At 35.3% G+C, this 20,017-nt stretch overlaps 1 protein-coding gene across 1 annotated transcript in view; it reads left to right on the forward strand.

Annotated features, from left to right (window-relative positions):
• The window catches only part of LOC144435349 (uncharacterized), a 180,079-nt gene that overhangs the window by 1,161 nt on the left and 158,901 nt on the right, over positions 1-20,017 (forward strand). The window contains exons 2-10 of the mRNA XM_078123945.1: positions 227-505; positions 4,790-5,073; positions 5,878-6,039; positions 7,327-7,362; positions 8,474-8,611; positions 9,260-9,353; positions 9,922-10,001; positions 10,694-10,930; positions 12,429-12,861. Coding sequence (XP_077980071.1) covers positions 227-505; positions 4,790-5,073; positions 5,878-6,039; positions 7,327-7,362; positions 8,474-8,611; positions 9,260-9,353; positions 9,922-10,001; positions 10,694-10,930; positions 12,429-12,861 — 1,743 coding nt within the window. The remainder of the gene's footprint in view (positions 1-226; positions 506-4,789; positions 5,074-5,877; positions 6,040-7,326; positions 7,363-8,473; positions 8,612-9,259; positions 9,354-9,921; positions 10,002-10,693; positions 10,931-12,428; positions 12,862-20,017) is intronic.

Consider the following 20,017-nt stretch of genomic DNA (forward strand, 5'->3'; position numbering starts at 1 on the left):
TTATGCAAGAAAAAGAGCTATATGATTTTCGAAATTGGTGTTTAGTCACAATATTGCAACGTAAAACCTGCCTCAACTTTCTTTACATCTAGTGTTTTCAAGCGAAGTTGAACGTGTTCGAACAGCAAATATGCACTGGATACGCTGGTTTTTCTACACCAAACAGCAATGTATCTACCATGCTCAGAATATGAGTCACGCTCACAATCACCATTATTATAATCAGGTCTACAGGTTTTCTATGGAAGGGGTCCAGGAAGATATTTGTTAAACTTTTACGAAGCTGTTGAGTTTTGTAAAGTGTATGGTACCAGAATAGCTACATACGATGAACTGTTTACCGCATGGGAAGCTGGGTTTCAAATGTGTGAACCAGGATGGCTGCAGGATGTAAGTGTGAGATATCCTATGCAAGAGTTTGATCCAATGTGCGGTCGCCGAATTGGTATCGTTAACTGGGGATATAGACTTAAATCTGAAACGTTTGCTGTCTACTGCTATTCAGGTATGGTGAATCATAGACCCTCCACGTGTGTGGAGGGTGTATGGGTGAATCTATAAGAACACTTTCTTTACCAATATGGGATAACTGTACTAAGAATACCTGGCCGAATGTATGCCTTTGTCTGTTGTGCTATCTATGTATCTATATGTATGTATGTATGTATGTATGTATGTATGTATGTATGTATGTATGTATGTATGCATGCATGTATGCATGTATGCATGTATGCATGTACGCATATATGTATGTATGTAGGTATGTATGTATGTATGTATGTATGTATGTAGAAAAAATGCATAATGAATGAGTTATACACTCCGAATAAATAAATACAACCCGACGTTTCGAAATTCTTTATCAATGATATCGAGGCACTATATATAGAGCAGGTAACCACCCGACTATATATCTAAATGTTATGGAATAGAACGACTATCGCTCGCTCGTATTTATCAATTGTAGGTATGCTCAAAATGATTTTGAAAGTACGCGCACCAAAAAGAACGTTAACCCTATAGAACACGCCTGAAAGATAGAATAAACGTCTGGTTAGATATTAAAAACGAATCAAAGTTCTTTATCAAGGATATGAATGCACGATATACAGCAGGTAACCACACGACTATGTATGTATGTATGTATGTATGTATGTATGTATGTATGTAAGGATGAATGGATGGATGGATGCATGCATGCATGCATGTATGGCATTAGGTAGACGTGCGTGTGGAGTCACTAGTCGGGTATTATGAATACGTATAAAGCCACTAGTTAGGCATTGATAAGACATAAATAGTCCTTAGTCAGGCACAGTATGGAGACGTATAGAGTATTGTGGAATTCAGATGTGGATTGTCGTAATCATCAGTTGTGAACTTGTACGGTGTGTAAATGATGCACTTTATACTATATTATTATAAGTCAATGTTCTAGTAGTTCATCTGTGTTTTTGTTGTTACTTTTTTTTCAAGTATTAAAGTTTGAATTTTGAATTTTGTAATAGTCCTTCATTCTCTGTGCAGTTACCTTCAGGACAAGTCTTTTTCTCATGTGGAAGTTTGATGAAACATTGTTACATAATGCATGACTGAGCAGGATGTGATGTGTATTGATAATGTGTGTTTGTTTTGATTCTGACTTCCTGGCATGTCCAATACTCGGACGTCTCGAATCCCTTGGTGACAATTCCTGAAATAAGAGTTATCAAGACCTCAATTATTACCATGTATCTAGTGTCCTGGATCGGGAAGGGTCAACGCAATCGATTGTAAAGTCTCTACTTAGGAATTACTCATGTAATTACATAATAGAGGCGTTAGTTAGGCATTAAGAATACGTATACAGTCACCACGAGTCAAACACTTTCTCTTCTGTGATTCTTTCATGTGTGTTTGTCTCATAACGTCGCAAATAGAGAGTAAAAATTTATTTCCAAAATTAGACTTTCATAAGTATTGAACATGGACTTAGCAAAGCTAATAATGTACATATTCAAAATATTTATGAGATAGTTTGCGCGGAGCCTGCGTGTTATATATGAGATAGTGTGCGCAGAGCCTGCGTGTTATACTATAATATTAGTATTATTGCAGGTAGGGCTAGTGTGAGCTCTGTCGGTAGAGTAATTATTTGGAATAGTTTATACCTGAATACCCGATCAGAAGCAAGACAGTTGCTAGACTATAGTGCATATTATTAATGGGTATTTCAAATATAGTATACTAATAGTTCACATGTTCATTTATGCGTTTCATAACAGTATCGTAATGTAAAGTAAGTGATGAAAAGCAATATAGAAGTAGACAATGGGAATTTGAAAGATGTACAAGACGACACAAGGCAAAAACACAAAATGAAATAGACTAGAAGAGACACATTTTTACCTCCCGTACACGTACACATCATAGTTCTCCTCAGCAACACAAATTTGTTTGTTTTTTAGTTTAATTTTAATAATTGGTGGTTCCCTTCCGGGAGGCGCTCAGTTTACATCTGGTATTGTGCTTAAATAATAAGTCAAAAAAGATGCCTCCATCAAAAAAAAGTATAATGATATGACAATGTAACATGAACATAAAAAGATTGGTATATGCTTGTATCGCAATTGCTGGTCTTGAAATTAATTAATAACACTAGATAAATAAATAAATATTTTGTATAGACAAAAATTCTAGACAACAACCCAAGTCCGTGTTGACATTCCAAAACCCCGTTGCAGAGATATAGCACTCGGCTTCGCAGAGAAGCTGCATTTGGTATGAAGCGGTGAAGTTTTTCCTCGGTTATAGAATAGAAGCATTTTTGTGGTAGGACTGTGACAAGCTCTATCGGTTGTGTTATTCGTGGGATTATTTTATATCACAGCAACACTTTATTAGGACTACGGCAGTTGCTAGACTACGGTGGGCGGTTTGTTTCAATAATTTAATTGGTATGTCTAATAAAATATTAATGGTTTACAAATAAAGTATATGCATGCCTTCATGCGTTTCATGAAAAGGTGATAACAAATCTAAGTAGAACATGTGAGTTTCAAAACACAACACAAAGTAGACACCCTTAAATGAAATACATTAGGCCTATAAAATGTTTTTGGTTCCAGTTACCTGATCCAACCTATTTTTTCAGCTAACCCTAAAAAAAACTGTGCATATTCAAGAATCAAGTAACAAAATCGCGAATATTGTGTAAAGTTTCGCAAGAAATAGTGGATACGGAAACTGACTTCACCTTGAAAAGACAGTATAAAACTGTTTTTCCAATCATATGGCTGTACATCTGATGAGAAGAAACCAATAACACAGAGACCATATGGAAAACAACATAAAATAACACAGAAACCATATGGAAAACAACTCTCTCTCTCTCTCTCTCTCTCTCTCTCTCTCTCTCTCTCTCTCTCTCTCTCTCTCTCTCTCTCTCTCTCTCTCTCTCTCTCTCTCTCTCTCTCTCTCTCTTGATGTAGCTTATAATCTTAATGTTTCATTTGCATATTAAGGATTGTTTCGATAATTTGGCAATATCTTACGTATACAAGCTTCAAATTTCATATGGTTTCATATACTTGTTTTTCCATTTAAATGATACATCGTGTGTTATAGCCATAGCTCAGAATTTTGCATTCAAACGACATGTGTAGAAACAAAAATCTATGATTTTGCCTTTACGGGAGCCATTCAGTTTACATCATTCTGCACTTTATTACATCCGAAGATATAAATAAACTAAACAATTTAATTTTATTTCCTTTTCAACAGATGTTCCAGATGTGTAAGTTCAATAATTTTACTACATAAAGTTAACACTTGTCATCAGTGTTAGTTTTGAAAAAAATGTTCATCATTAATCACAAAAAATGAAATAGTAACTCAACAGTCAATACTAAATTCTGCAAAACAGTTGTTGTTGTCGCTGTTGTTGTTGTTATTATTATTGTTGTTGTTGTTGTTGTTGTTGTGGTGGTGGTGGTGGTGGTGGTGGTGGTGGTGGCAGATGATGAAACATTCAATGTTGTTGTTGATGATGATGATGATGATGATGATGATGATGGTAGTGGTGTTGCTGGTGGTGACAACGACGACGACGGTGATGACGACGACGATCTCATCAGAAATGCGTTACCTCTTTAAAGATGTACTAACAATATTTACATCTCCTTGATCAGGATGGGTCCAACTAACGTCGGACAAATTTTTTTCTCAAATGTACCTCCGACTGGCGGCAATTGTATATTACGACCAGACACAGGTAGTCTATCATGGTTTTACAATGATTCTAATAATACATCACTCTAAATAGCTTATATGATCATGGAACTGTTAGATAAATATGAATTAAAATGGCAAATTCAATAATTCGGTGTAAGATTTGTGATACAATATTAGCTGCAATTCTACAAACCCAATCACTGCTGTGACGAAGTTTACCATGCCACACTGCATAAGCTGTTATGTGTTTATTATACACAGAGTGAATATTAATTATATGTTATATGTTTCTTAACTGGAAAAAAAATAGTAAAACATCTAGTTAAGATTGTAAATTTAAACGAAATACTGCTGCTTTTGCCAGCGACCTGCATTTTCTCTGGCCTGTTAATATAAGCACTTTACCAAATGGGCTAGCGGGGATTAATACCGATCGAGAAGAAAATGATAAATATCAACTACACAGAATATTGAAATTTAAGAATGATAGAAATAATTGCTCAAACACAATTCCAACAAATTTGCATCATGATGTTGTCTGACTATATACAATATCTTTGCTATATTGTCTATACAGGTACTTCGGTATTTCCAAATTATGTGATGACTTGCTCTAATTGGTTTGATGAAAACAACGGTTTGGTAACGCCTCAAGTAGATAGCAACAATAACACTGTGGAACTGACATTTGAAATGGGAACAAACAGCGTGAATGTAGAGATGGAGACTGTATGGAAATTCCTATATTCTTATAACAATTCAACGTCACCACCATTTTATCTGGCTCCTGGTTTAGAAGAGGTTTCTATCAGGATCATCGATGTGTTTGGAATGTTCTCAACATTCGAAGTGAATGTACAGGTATTAAATAATCATTACGCATGCGTAGGAAGTATTCATAAATATCACGAGGGCTGTCAAAAAAGCTATGTAGTCTTCTTTGAGTACGTTGTAAATATGGCCACGTCAGTCCCATTACCAAATTCGTTACATACAACCCACGAAAAAATGCTAGTGCGTTCGTTTCAATGAAGTCAACCAAAGGCTGACTTCATGAAAAGAAAAAGGTACGTGAAAACAACAATACAATTGCTACATCGGCTGGTGCCTTTCATTATGTTCCACAATGTTCACATCAGTCATAAAGTTAATACTCGTACACAATGTTTACAAAATGTAGTGTTCTATCAGTATTATGGGATCAGGGTTCTTGCGATGTTTATGTTTTGATAAACTACCAGAACTATAGTTATATTGTATGTCTTTGCATGAACCTTGTCTCTTTCTTGCTTACCACAAGCTTGAAACACACTGGTGTTTTTTTCGCGGGTTGTACCATAAGTATTAAACTCGTTATTCTTTTATTTACATAGAAGATTAGTACCGAGAGATGAGGAAAGAACATACAAACCAAACACACGGACACTTTGACAGTGAATATATTATGGTTGTTTTGATAGTCATAAACATCTAAATGTGGATGTATTTGACTACATGCAAGTCTATATTCCCTACCTATTTGTCGAACATCAAATTTCATTAATTGCTTTCCAATATATTACACAAACCATGATAATTGATACACATTCAAATAGTTCTTTGTGACATATTATAGGCATTATTTCACAAAACAATCATAATATTACATCGTTTACTGTCTTCTAGGTGAAAGGTCTAGACTTAAGCAGTGTGCAATCAACTCAAGAAGTACTAAGTCATCTACTTCCTGATGGTAATGTTCCTGAGGAAGTTCTAGATATGGAAAATAAACGACTCACTTTTCATAACCTTAACGTTCTATCGGAGATCATCAATTCATTGATGGAGGTAAGCATGCACACGAGCAGCATAGTGGTGTTGGCATATTGGCAAGACAGTCCAGTGGGTATATGCAGATATTGGTTTGAATTGCTGCAATATTATAAAATGTTATCCTAGTTAACTCTGCTACTAAACCACTTTTGCTAGGCGGCCATCTTGAAAGCCGTTGCCATTTTTAATTTCTGCAAATGAAAAGATAGCTGATACCTCCTTTCTTACACAATACTGTGACTTTATGCAATATACTCTTATGTTATCTTTTTTTTAATACACAAAGCTGCCATCTTGAAAATTGCAGCAATATTTGATTTATGCAAATCAGTAGGTCTACCTTCAAACCAAATTTAGTGTAATAGTCGCAAATATTAAAATTACAACAGTTCTTTTATGAAACTACTGTTAAGTAAGCATCATGAATAGCGGACATCTTAAAAATGGTGGCAATTTTGAATGTATTTCAGTTAGTGGCTCCTTATCTATTTTCAAAATTTAGGTCGACCTCTACCTTCACACCGAATTTGGTGCTTTGATCAAAAAGTTATCATTTTTCACATATCCGCTAAACTAGAGGTATTAGGGCTAGGATAAGTAGTTCGGTCTTGGATATACTTTGATAAAAATTTGGATTTTGAACATTTTATTTCTCATCCGAAAAAAACGACTTTACTTTTAATGGCATTTGTTTTATACTCTCTATACAAACATTTCTATAAACAATATCAAGTTGAGAAATGAAAAAATCGTGATGCAGTAACGCATGGCACTAAATTAGATTAGATTTTCAATAAAAGAGCATTTTTCTCACTACATATACTGGCTTTGTATTTCTACGTGGAGACTAACCAAAACAATTTATTTCTGTGACACACTTGCCTTTTTTTTGGCGATAACTTAATGCGGGACTCGTTTGCAGCACGAAGAAAAGAACAGGAAAAGCAAATTAGGAGATTTTGAGATGCCACGTGACATGATATAAGCCAATCAGAAGGATGTAAAAATGTAAATGAGGTGACAATGAGAAGCTAGTCCATACGACATGAAGACCTGTAAGCCAATCACAGAACAGTGTAAATGCCCTCTCCATACTATATGATCTAATACGTTGATCACAGAAGGATATTAGAAATCGATCTTGGAAAATTACAATATTGTTACTGCCACGGTGGTCCTGATATGTGTCTAATTATTGGGGTTAATTTAAATTTCTACGCTGACATTGTCATTCTAAATTTGATTACAACTACACACAGTGTCATCATATGATGAATATCTATGTATTTTTTTCATTCACAGGAAGTGAATAAAGAAAGCAAGGAAGACATTCAACAGGTAATGAAATATATAATAATATTCTTATAATTATTAGCAAGGAGGAGATGCACGTTATTGGGAGATTAAAAAAACTATTTAAGTTTTTCTATAACCGTACGAATAATTCCCGTAAATAATGATGATAACTATCAAAAACTACATGTATTTTCAGAAAGATAATTATGTGAATTTTATCACCGTGTTTTTTTTCACATTGACCTAAGAGTGGTGTGTTTTATGGGTGAAACGCGATTTTTAAATAATCATTTTATTAAATATTCTATATCTTAAGAAGTGTACCTTGACAACATAGTGTCGGATCATGTATTTTCCCACCATCTCTTCGCAGTGCGGAGCGACAATGAAAGGGAGGTAATAGATAACAGATTTAAAATTCATAGCGTTTTCAACCCCAAACCCACCCATTTGACCCGGTGTCACGAACGTAGCAACATTACAATAACAGTCACATATTTTAATCTTCCTGGAACTATACAATTTTAAATAGTTATCACCAATATATATATATATATATATATATATATATATATATATATATATATATATATATATATATATATATATATATATATATATATATATATATATATATATATATATATATATATATATATATAGCATCATTCATTGTACAGGTGATTTAGTCTTGAGCCTGCAAATGCTATTAACCGATGTTTCAGGATTAGTTAGAGTGATCACCAGGTTTCATGTTGAGAGAGACACAAAAAGATAACACATCCCTTGGGCAATGTCTATTCTGTATTTTGTTATATGTTTTATCATTTAACAAAATGGAGAGCACGCACTGTCTAATGGATGTTTGTAATACCTTTATTGTGGTTATCTTAAGATGAAACATTGTAGCAATAAAGTACCCGCGAATAAGATGGCTACACTAGCGGAAGGTTGATAGTACCTCTTCAGGAGCACAACCCAAGGCCTCGATAGCGACGTCAGTTCTATGGAACCTGTAAGATTACTGTTGATCTATCGGCTAGACTGTGGCCATACTTCCTCTGGTAGTGTCTTCAGTTTTCGATTACTGCACATATATACCTCAAGTGAAAATGTCATGGATTATTTTTATGTTGAATTTATTTTTCTTTAGAGCAAGCTTGCTATGGTAGAAACCGTAACGATGTTTTCAACCGGTTTATCTGATCTCGGAGAAACAGAAGTGGTAGCACAGGTTATAGAGAGTCTAACAGAGTTTAAACCTCCCTGTGAAATGACAGCGCAGTTTCGGGTAAGTATTAAGAGCCGTCTGTTAGGACAACTACATACAATCAGAGAGAAACTACCAAAGCAATATCTTAGCAATACCATCGTGTGTAAAGCTGGAGTTGTGATTTGAGTGACCGGCTCAGAATCCGCATCGTCGTATTAAATTCCTCTCATGTCATGTTTTGTGCAAGGTTAAAATCTTGGTTATTCACCCAGTCCCAACCAAACTGTATAATTGGGAACTGCCAAGATAATTATTGTGCTGTGCCGAGGATTAAATCCTACTCGAAGCTGCGTAAGTTAGATACTATTAAGGAGCGTAGGAAGTATGTAAAGGACAATTGTACCGTTACAGATTCTTGCAATGGGTTATAGTTGTGCTGTGCTTTGATGAACAAAATGGTGGAAAGTTTTCCTCTTTTCACATTATTATCATCTGTACGACTTCATTTTGTAGTAATTAACGATTTAAAATAGCTATACGTACATTTTAAGTTCACCAGTCTATATGCTGATATACACGCTTATTAACTCTCGGGTATCAATATAGGTCTTACAATGTATCGCTGTTTATAGCAAAATGTTCATTAAATTGAGTTAAATGAGACTGAAGTGTAATAAAGTTTAACTATTAACATAATTGAATACACGTACCCACCACTGTCTACAGCAACGCGTCACTAGTACCATTACACTCTTAACTTCAACTATGATCAACCAGGCTGAAACAATGACATCAAGTAATGCAGAACGCATAGTAAAAGGTAAGAGGGCAGTATACTTGATGCACTTACAATATCTTTATATTCCCTTCACCAGGGCCAGCGCATGGACAATGAACTGACAAGCATATAGACAGACAATGTATCCAAGTGCAATTTGACTATGTAAACGCAGTGTTATTGAAGATATATATATAATTATTATGACAGACATACTGACAGACAGAAAGACAGACAGACAGACAGACAGACAGACAGACAGACTATACCTCTGGAATAGAACTGATTCTATCCTTATATTATAGGGACCAACTTATAGCTGTTCTCTTTCTAGTCAAAACACAAAATTTAAGTTTTATACTAATGGGACGGTTGAGCGTACGACGAAAAGTGTAAAAAAAATTACCCTACTTCGAAGTGATTATATATATTTCATTATAAGTTCATCTAATTTTGATGTGTGTAATTAGAAAATAGTTTCTAAATCCAGACAAAAAATGTGCTTTTACTTGGAAGACCTGTATTCAAATTATTTGGGAAAGGCTGAAAAAAATGTTATTCTTAGTAAAGCCGTGTCATTAAAGCTCCATCTTTCATGTTTCCGTTGCAGACATGGTAACAGCATCTGCGAATGTTCTTCAATCATCATCATCATCTGTAGACGAAAATGACGAACACTATTCGCAAGAGGTAATTTTACTTTGTGATAAACTTCCATTCACGACATTCACGATCTATAATATTGGTCTGAACTCTATATTTCGAGTAAACTGTCAAATGATGTCTGAAATATACATGAACGATTATATTTTAGTGATTATTATCGCTAACCTCCACCCCCTCTCCCATACCCAACTAAATGTTTCCTGGCACCACTTAATCACAGTCCAATGCTCAGACTACACACCAGGTCAATGTTCAAACTACAGGTGTTAGGGTGATTGAATGGTTTAATTATGATTGAATCAAATGTACACATTGTAATCTAATAAGCACAAAAGTATGAATTCTTGGCAGCTGCTATAAATGACTTTGCAGACTACAAAGTGTTAAAATACAAATAGTTCGAATTCAAAGTCACACGATATGCCTACGACCACCTTTACCTACCGTTTACCCTATATGTGACGTACATGGCCATCATCTTTACCCAGGGGTAGTATGAGACGAAGTACTACTTTGGACAGACTGCAGAACCAGGGGATATCACCATGGATAAATTAAGTCAGAGGTGGAACTTTGTATCCTGCTCACAACATTTACACAGCCAGTGCATAAGTTTAACTGCGATGGAAATATGAGATTAGACGAGTCTTTTCGTACAGTACAGTGAATTATGTACATCCCTACTTTGCTACATTATATTGTATATTCTTTTCCAGGGGAGAATAGATTCTTCTTACAACCTTACAAATGTGATCGACACTATCCTTGATTTAGCTCTATCCTTGCTATCACCTGAAGGTGAATCTATGATCATCCAGACAGACTTCCTTGGTGTTATATTGTTGAAAGGAAACCAGACAGGCATTTTTGGACAAAGTTTTGCTACAAACCATGCAGGCATTACACTCCCACATACTAACGATTCTGATAGTACACATGGAATGTCACTTAAGGTAATTGTTATAAAAGTTGACAAAGATGTGTGACGAATTATTTTTCTTCGTCCATGACAAAGACCACATGAATGGAATTGGCCTTATGAATTGGAAATTATTTTTGTTTTGTCTTTTGATCAAGACTTAATTTCATCAATCACAAGTGCAATAAAATACATATTTTTTTACATATTTTTTTTATTTTGGATTTTAGTAATGAAAACATAGTTACTGTATAATTCCAATTTTATAAAAAAAAAAAAAAAAAAAAAAAAAAGACATTGCAAAAAATAGCCAAAGTCCACTTTTGTAACTTAAGACAATGCAAACAATATTTCAAAAATCGTGTAACAGAGGTTGTTTTTGAAATTCGTGTTAAAGGGGACCTCCACTTTATGGTATAACGGTATATTTATATACGATATGTCTGGAAAGTCATTTCATTATTCACATCACATAATATGTGCTCCGATGCCAAGAATCACCAAATCGAAGCAGTTTTTTCACCTCAGATAGTTCTTTTATAGTCTAGTTCCTATACAGTATCATTACCATTTACACCTCCACTCACAGACTAATCAAAGTCGTTACTATAGAAGTCCTCAGATACATGAGATGCAATTTAACATTCATCCACAGCCACTCATTAACATCATATCTTCGTTAATCAATCACAGAATTTTAACCAATAACATAGTCCTTCATAAGGTTAGTTTTTATTGGAGGAGTTATGTCCAAATATGGTGTATTTGTCAGCTCTTGATGCTACTTATACACTGTTTACGTCACTATTATAGGGCTCACTGATTGGATGAACAACTTTTTGTGCTGATTGAAAGAATTTGACCAGGCATGGTTTAATTATAAACCATGTTGTTATCCAGACTAGTTCTTGTAGTGATATACCATTGCATTATGGGTCTCACCAAACATAAATAGTCACTACATGCACACAATATTCACTACACCTAAAATCTTATTTCCAATTTGACTGACTACATTTGTTGTTGTAGTATGTATCTGAACGAACTAACACCCCCCCCCTCCGAGTCATGAATCTTGTGTATCGAATAAATATGTATGTCTGCTAATATAAGACCCATGATACAATGGTGTTCATTGAAAGAAAAACAGAAGTGAAAAGAGTTTTAATTTCGTTCTTGTAATGGCCTTCTCCTTTTAATTTGTGTTTACCAAGTTTGTTCACAAATCATTTCCTGTACGTACAATTACAATGCTTTTTACAGATTTATCAATTGTTTGCCTTATTTAGCTAGAAACACGTACTTTGGTTTTGTCTTTTGACGTCATTCTTTCACATTGAAAACAAAGACATAGTAAAGTTGTTTTATTAGTAAGAAATCCAGTATGTAAATATCCATAGCTCATCCATATAACCACTATGAAGAGACATTTCGATGACAAGAAATTCTTCATAACTTCTTATGTTGACAAGAGTTGGAGTAGCTTTATTCAAAGATACGTCACTAATTCAATCCCGTATTTTCCTATTTAGGTCTTATCATATCAGAGTAACCCATTTCCAAGGAATGACAACGTTCCGTTCCGAACGTCCCCAGTACTTGTAGCGGAGTTGTTCGATGGTGAACACTCTTCTGTCAAGTTAGACGAGGGTGTTCGATTCACTATAAAGAAGCCTGCCAAAGTGTTTGGGTCAAATGGGAACAAGTTCAATATTTCATCAAAGCTGCCAGCAGTATTTGATGTGAACTATACCAATGTCACAGTCCAAGCTACTACGATGGCGATCACTGTTGACGTCACAAATGTAAATGCTACCTACAGCATGTATATTCAGCCTAATTCGACGACGATGAATGAAACACTACTTGATCAAGAATTCAACTTAAAGGGCGAATTTCCTCAAGTTGCTGTATATGATGGAATTATCACAGGAGATACTCGATTCTTTTTCATTATAAGTGTTGGTAAGCTTTCGCTTGTTTATTAAGGGCAAGGTCAACAAAGTCATATAAACAATAGTTCAATAAATGTAAATCTGTAGGTTTTTTTCATCTGACAACAACAATTTTACGAATCACGTTTTTTTCTGAGTTCAAGGTTTGTACCTCTAAATATAAATATATTTACTAAAGTGTCGTCAAGTTGAAAATCGGAGAACTTTAAATTGAAATGGCGTTCATACATGGCATTGATTAATCCATGTTGGGAACGGGGTCAAAATAATAGATCCTGGAGTAAAACTTTACCACAACCACTTGTGAAAACTTTTCTTATTTTTTGTTTTACTGACTTGCACACAATACTCTTTTTATGCTGTCCTCAAATGTACGTATAATGATGGTCATAGCCACATGTTTTCCAAATACTTGTTACTGTTGATAATACTTTAATTGTTTTGTCAACCATCTATTATGATGATCTAGCAACCATGAAAATGTTAAGTTTCAATAGAAGGATAAAAGAGTATTCACTGTCAAATGGCTTTGTATTTATAATACTGCACACAGATTTGTGATCGTAGCTTGAAGTAATTCGCCTAATAAAGTGAGAAAAGGGTTGGGCGATTGATATCTAACTTCAACAATTACGGGTTTTATAAAAAAAAAGAAAAAAAGAAGATCATTATAATTTTAGTTGATCTGATATGATGATTATATCTGTTCTGCGGACAACTCATTTCGGAATCCTTAACTTGATGGGTGATGTTGTTTTGCTTGGATCACGAGTCGTCAGCTTTATATTTTAGTGCATAACCTTAACCCAGTTCATGTGTGTTCCTTACCTATACCCCTACCTTACCTACAAATGTACATGTCTTAATTTTGTCAAACCTTAATACCTGATTTAGAATACGACAAAAATATAATGGACTTTTTTTCAACAGTTTAAGGTGACACAAGCAAAGTCGATAAGCCTTATTAATTAAGTGATACATTACCCTAGCACACTTTTGGTGTCAATACATTACTATTCTCTTCTGCTATACTTAAAACAGTTAGTTATTTTGTGTGGATTTCTCCAACAACTTTATACATACAATAAATTACGTCATCAGATCGTTTATAAGTTATATCTTAACACCAAGTTTGAGTTCAGTCACAGCTTATGATTACGTATGTTTCAGTGAGTAGAATACTTAGAGTACCATTTACATGTGCAGCAAGACGTACGCTCTCAAAAAGTATCAACTCGGCGTGTGTCCCTTGGAACATATGTAGCCATGGTCCATACATATACGGCCCGATCAGTATCATGTCGAAAATTATTAAAAACTTAGTCAATTCAAGTGACATTCTTCTCGAGGAGTGCTATTTACAGTGTGAGAAACAGTGCACGTGGCTTATCAGCGTTTTAACTAAGACAGCAAATAATCAACAAATGATTTGATTTGATTTGATTTATTTCAGCACAAACAAAACAATTCAGTATACAGAAAACAATTACAGCAGACACTATATACATTATTGCGCTAGGATAACACAGAAAAGTTTAAAAATTATTTCCAATGTTGGTCCCACAATCACATTAACTAATCCGTGTTTTTATGTATTTCTATGGTTGTTAGATGACGATAAAGACATCGATACACATATCATCACCGTAGAAGTGGCTTTCCAAACATGTGGACTTCTGCGTACAGGCCAACAGGACTGGTCTCACTCCGAATGCTTGGTACGAATGTTTCATGGCATTTATTTAATCACATGTACATGATATTACCACCAGAGCCAACACCTATTCCAGTGTCTATATATATATATTAAGCCGCCATTATAATTGTAGTTCCTATTTCTAGCATTATCTTCGTTTTATTGTTCCTTCCAAAGTCACTTCATATGAATATATAAGTAGTATATAGCATGTGGATATGGTGTCTGTGACAAGTGCGCATACACCAATCATCGTTATTTCGTGTAATACTCAGCTACTAGCCCAAATTGCGCGTGCGCACTTGTGTTCATCTCAAACCCTAATATTGCTCTATTAATATTCATCAACAATTTAACCACACCCAGATTGTTACAGTGTGAAGCATTTGTGTCGGTTTTGTCGTTTATATAAACGACTACAAGAAAATGTGGCTACGTGTTTTAATATTTTCGCTTATGAAGAATTTTCTATGAAACATAATTTTGTAACATTACATTGCATTTTGATAACCTCTTGTGTCATTCTCCATTACCTATTTTAAAGGAAAGCGTTTATGTGTGTCTTTAGTAAACTTGTACTGATTATTAATATCAACTTGCGTATGATTTTGGGGAAGATAAAATAGCACCTCCGTAACTTTGATTTATAATAAATAAGCACTTACATACACAGGGAAGCTTGTGCATCCTAGCACTTGGATATGCACGTGTTAGGAAATGGCCGCATCCTAGTGCAACGAAGAAGAGCACAACCATGTACCAGCTGTATGCCTCACAGCCTCATTACAGAGTATATTTTTCCATAGCCCTGGTACAAATTATGAAAAATGTGCCTTTTGCAGGGATGTGCCACGACTGTTCTATTACACACCTCGCACACACTTGTGTATCCTGTAACAGTTATGGTGGATTAGCACTAAGTAGCCAACCTTTTTTTCATATCCGACTAGCATTGCTCACACAGTATGACTGTGGAAAATACCGTTGTTACAGCAATGCTGACATAGCTGGTGCATGGATATGGGAAATGCCTATGATACAGCTATTTATTCTCACATAGCTGGTACATGGCTTTGGGAAAAATCTTGTGTACGTGGATATTGTAAAAACCTACGCTGCTATTTTTACCGTCCATGTTACATTGATATCGATGCTGGCATACCAGTTACACATCTGTCAAGTCTAGGTATGTTATAGTGTGTTGGCCAGAGCTGTTACAGGGAAATTGTACACATATAGCTGGTACAACCCCCGTGGCTCCACTGAGGTGATACAGCTATGTGCACAACTCTGCCCTAGGTATGTGAATGTTACAGGGGTGTGCAAGGTTCCCTATGTAGGGTGATGAATTATTTTGTTTGTGAAGTCTATTGCTAATGAATCCAGTATCATGGGACACCCTGCATCATGTCACTAAATCAGATTTTGTACATCTCACTAAAAAGGAAATACTGTACAATCATGTACAGTGTCGTTTCTTTTCATTTGTACAATGGGTGAGGTTGACGGAGAGATGTGATGATCAAACATCACGTAGTTCAGCTTCATATATCCCCGGGTTGAAAGGGTTGAAGGCAGTACTCGAAATTTAACTAGTGCCCATGTATACAAACCCATGCCACGGACCAATGTACATGATATGCGAGTCATCTGCTGTGGTGATCACATAATACATTTGTGTGGCAGTAAATCTATATTGTACATTACACAATATCCATTTGCGACTGGGCAGTAATTGACGAAGAGTCGTTATCACTCCCTTAATTGGACAGGTCAAGCAATATGGTCATCACTATAGTGACCACCATATACGTTCATAGAGAAAGTTCTTCACGCAATAGAAATTACACGCCAGACCAATCTGATTAAATCATATGTAGTGTACTCCGTGCGATTTATTTTTAGCTCTTACGTTTACTGTTGTTTGTTCATATGTGAGCACACGTTACCTAGGTAATCAAATTGATCACAGATATACACTGAGTAACATTTACCTGTACACAGGGAACCTTGCACACCCCTGTAACATTCACATACGTAGGACAGGGTTGGGCACATAGCTGCATCAGCTCAGTGGAGCCACGGGGGCTGTACCAGCTATGTGTACAATATCCATGTAACAGCTCTGGCCAACACACTAGGTGTAGCACTCCTAGATTTGACAGATGTGTAACTGGTATATCAGTAACAATGTAACATGGATGGTAAAATAGCAATGCAGCATAGGTTTTTATAACACCCGCGTACACAAGCGTTTTCCCACGGCCATGTACCAGCTATGTGCGAATAGCTGTAATGTAGGTATTTCCTATAGCCATGCACCAGCTATGTCAACATTATTGTAACAGTTGTATTTCCCACAGCCATGTACCAGCTGTATGAGCAATGCTAGTGGGATATGAACAAAAGGGTGGCTACATAGTATTAATCCACCATAACTATTACATGGATGTGCACAACTGTGTGCTAGGTTGCTAGGTATGTAGTACACAGCTATGGTATTCGGATGTGCAATGTGCACAGAGGTGGTATTCCACATCCATGCAACAGGCATATTTTTTCACAGCTATGTACCAGGGTTGTGGAAAAACATACTCTGTTACAAGGCTGTGAGGCACACAGCTGGTACATGATTGTGCTCTTCTTCCTAGCAGTAGAATGTGGACACATCCTATCACTAGGATGTGCATAACCTATAGTGTCAGGATGCACATAGTCCCCTCTGTATTCATGACTATTCATCTAAATGAATTGAGGATTACCGAAAACATATGTATGCACGTACGAACAAAAGATTGTGAAAGACAAGTTTCGAAATGGTGTGTTTAGGCAATAGCACGAAATGTATGTGAATTTAATCATGGAATGATTCTGCAGAACATAACATTTATCAATATGCCTTTATTTCCAGGAGTAATGTTCACCTTTAAGCAATGCCTTATCTTTCATCTTGTAGCCTATACCAATGGAAGACCAGGACAAACTTGAATGCAAGTGTGGCAAGTAGAGGAATTTGACGAACTTGACGAAATAGTATCTCCGATTTAACACCACTAACCATGTAAACATTATTCACATTGATGAATATTCGTAACTGATACATGAACGTTACCAATGCGAAGCCTAAAGGTCAGCAATGGCATTTGACTACACTTTAATAACAGCTGTTTTGTTTGACACGTTGTATTTAATCATTCATTTTAATGAAATGTAACTTATACGAGCTATTTACACAATGGAGCTACAATATAGTAACATACGCATTTCCATACACCTTTCTTATGTGATACTTAATATTTCGTTTTAATAATCATAAATGTTGATGATGTGCAACAGAAACAATAGGTTGTACATTATTTAACTATCGACAATATAATCCCATGGCACTCAGACCAGTTTTTATTATTATGTTACCCTGTCATTTAACCATTGTACAAGAAGTTTTATGCAAAGTAAGTTTAACTATTATCAACAGAATGTCATCACTTTCACATAAGTTTTTTTCTTATATGACACTTAATCATCATTTAATATCCGTAGCATAAATGATACGAGATGTTTACAAAATTTAGTGATCAATAGATTTTCACTGCACTTTTGTGACACCTTTCACAATTCAGATGATAGCTTTTATGACAAATGTTACAAGTACAAGGAGTTTGCACTATTTTTACACAGTTACCAACACCATGTTTATCTCTCTCACATATTAAGTTTTCCTTGTGCGACACAACATTTAGCTATTGATGTTGATGAAGTTTTATTCGCACAACAGATATTGCGCGCTAATTTGTGTGGTGTGTTGATGAGAAACATTTTAATAATTGTCTGAATTGAAAGACAATTTTCATAATTTGAAAGAATGAACGTTTTACTAATAATACAATAGACAATTTTCCGGTTCCAAGATGCACTGCGTTAGACGACGTCGCCTCTTTGTTACTCATTACATTTGGTGAAATGGTCGAAAGACATGACCTCTTTAATTGTCAGTGATTTTATAGAACAAAGACCAAATGTCATCAACAACAGAAAAGGACTTTACTGATAAACCCAGGGTACAGCCCCAAGTAGCACCCCTCCTGCACGTACAGAGTACATGTCGTCGCATGGGGAGACGCTCGATGCATCTAGGAACAGGCAACATGTCTTTTCTCCGTAATTATTGAATCAATCACACAGTAGACTACATTATCATTAAAATCAATTGCCTTTAACTTGTTCTTTGCAAATTGTCATTTCAACGACATTGCTTAATTTTAGAAAGTCTGAGAATAAGTGAATGAATGAAAGAATGAATGAATGAACGAACGAACGAATTAATGAATGGTTGAATGAATGAATGAATGAATGAATGAATGAATGAATGAATGAATGAATGAACGAACGAACGAATGACTGGTTAGTTTATTGATTTACTGATTGGTTGATTAATTGATTGGTGAACGAACGAGTTATCAAGTGAACAAGCTAATGAATCAATCAATCAATCAATCAATCAATCAATCAATCAATATTAAGAGTTCCTAGCATTGTTTGCTTCCCAGAACGCCATTTGTAAAGCAGACCTATTTTCGAAGACAAACTTCCCAAATCATTAACAATATTTCCAATGATGTTGTAGGGTATTTGAACGCGACTTTTCAGTATCCACGAAGCATTGAATTTACGATAAATGCAGCCTCATCTTTGTGACACTCTAGTACCATATTTCAACCTGCTTTATACAGCATAAAATATTAACCGCTAGAGCCTAAATTAAAATTTCATACTATATGTTTCATTGTCTGATAGTGTAAAGGGTTTAATCTAGATTGTAGATTAATGTGTTTTCTTTGTATGGTTTTAGTTAAATATCAGTAACAAAGCTTACTACTAAGTGATTCAACAAAAAACTTCAATTTGATTGAATGGAGCTAAAGTGATAGACAGATAGACATATGACGCTATATGATTGCCACATGATTATCATGATTTATTAATAATATCTTAGCGAAAGTTTTAAAAAGTGTATAGCCTGTTATGTTCTCGATCTCTTGTCTAGACAAGTGAGCAATTCATCATTTTAATGAAATCTAAGTTAAATTGGTGACATGATGAAGGAGTGGATTGAAGTGCCAAATACATGTACAGATGAGAAATAATTTAATTTACATGGTCAAAAGCGTGAGTAAATAATTGGTAGACAGACAATATATGTATATAAATAATAATAACAAATTAATAATATTTGTTTTTATATAGCGCTTTTTGTGTGCTCAAAGCGCTTTACAATTATTACCTATGGCACGGATCAATGGTGGCACAACGGTCCTTTATTCTTCCTCGACTCCCCGGGGATCCGCAGCATACAATCTATTGCAACGATTTAAGCGCATAGGATTAAAGTATTCACATTGCAACCTCTATCCTACCTGGTCCCCAATTATACAGCTGGGTGAACTGAGCCACAGCCATGGTTCAAATCTTG

Source organism: Glandiceps talaboti, chromosome 5, assembly GCF_964340395.1.
Source record: "Glandiceps talaboti chromosome 5, keGlaTala1.1, whole genome shotgun sequence".
NCBI classification, from domain to species: domain Eukaryota; kingdom Metazoa; phylum Hemichordata; class Enteropneusta; family Spengelidae; genus Glandiceps; species Glandiceps talaboti.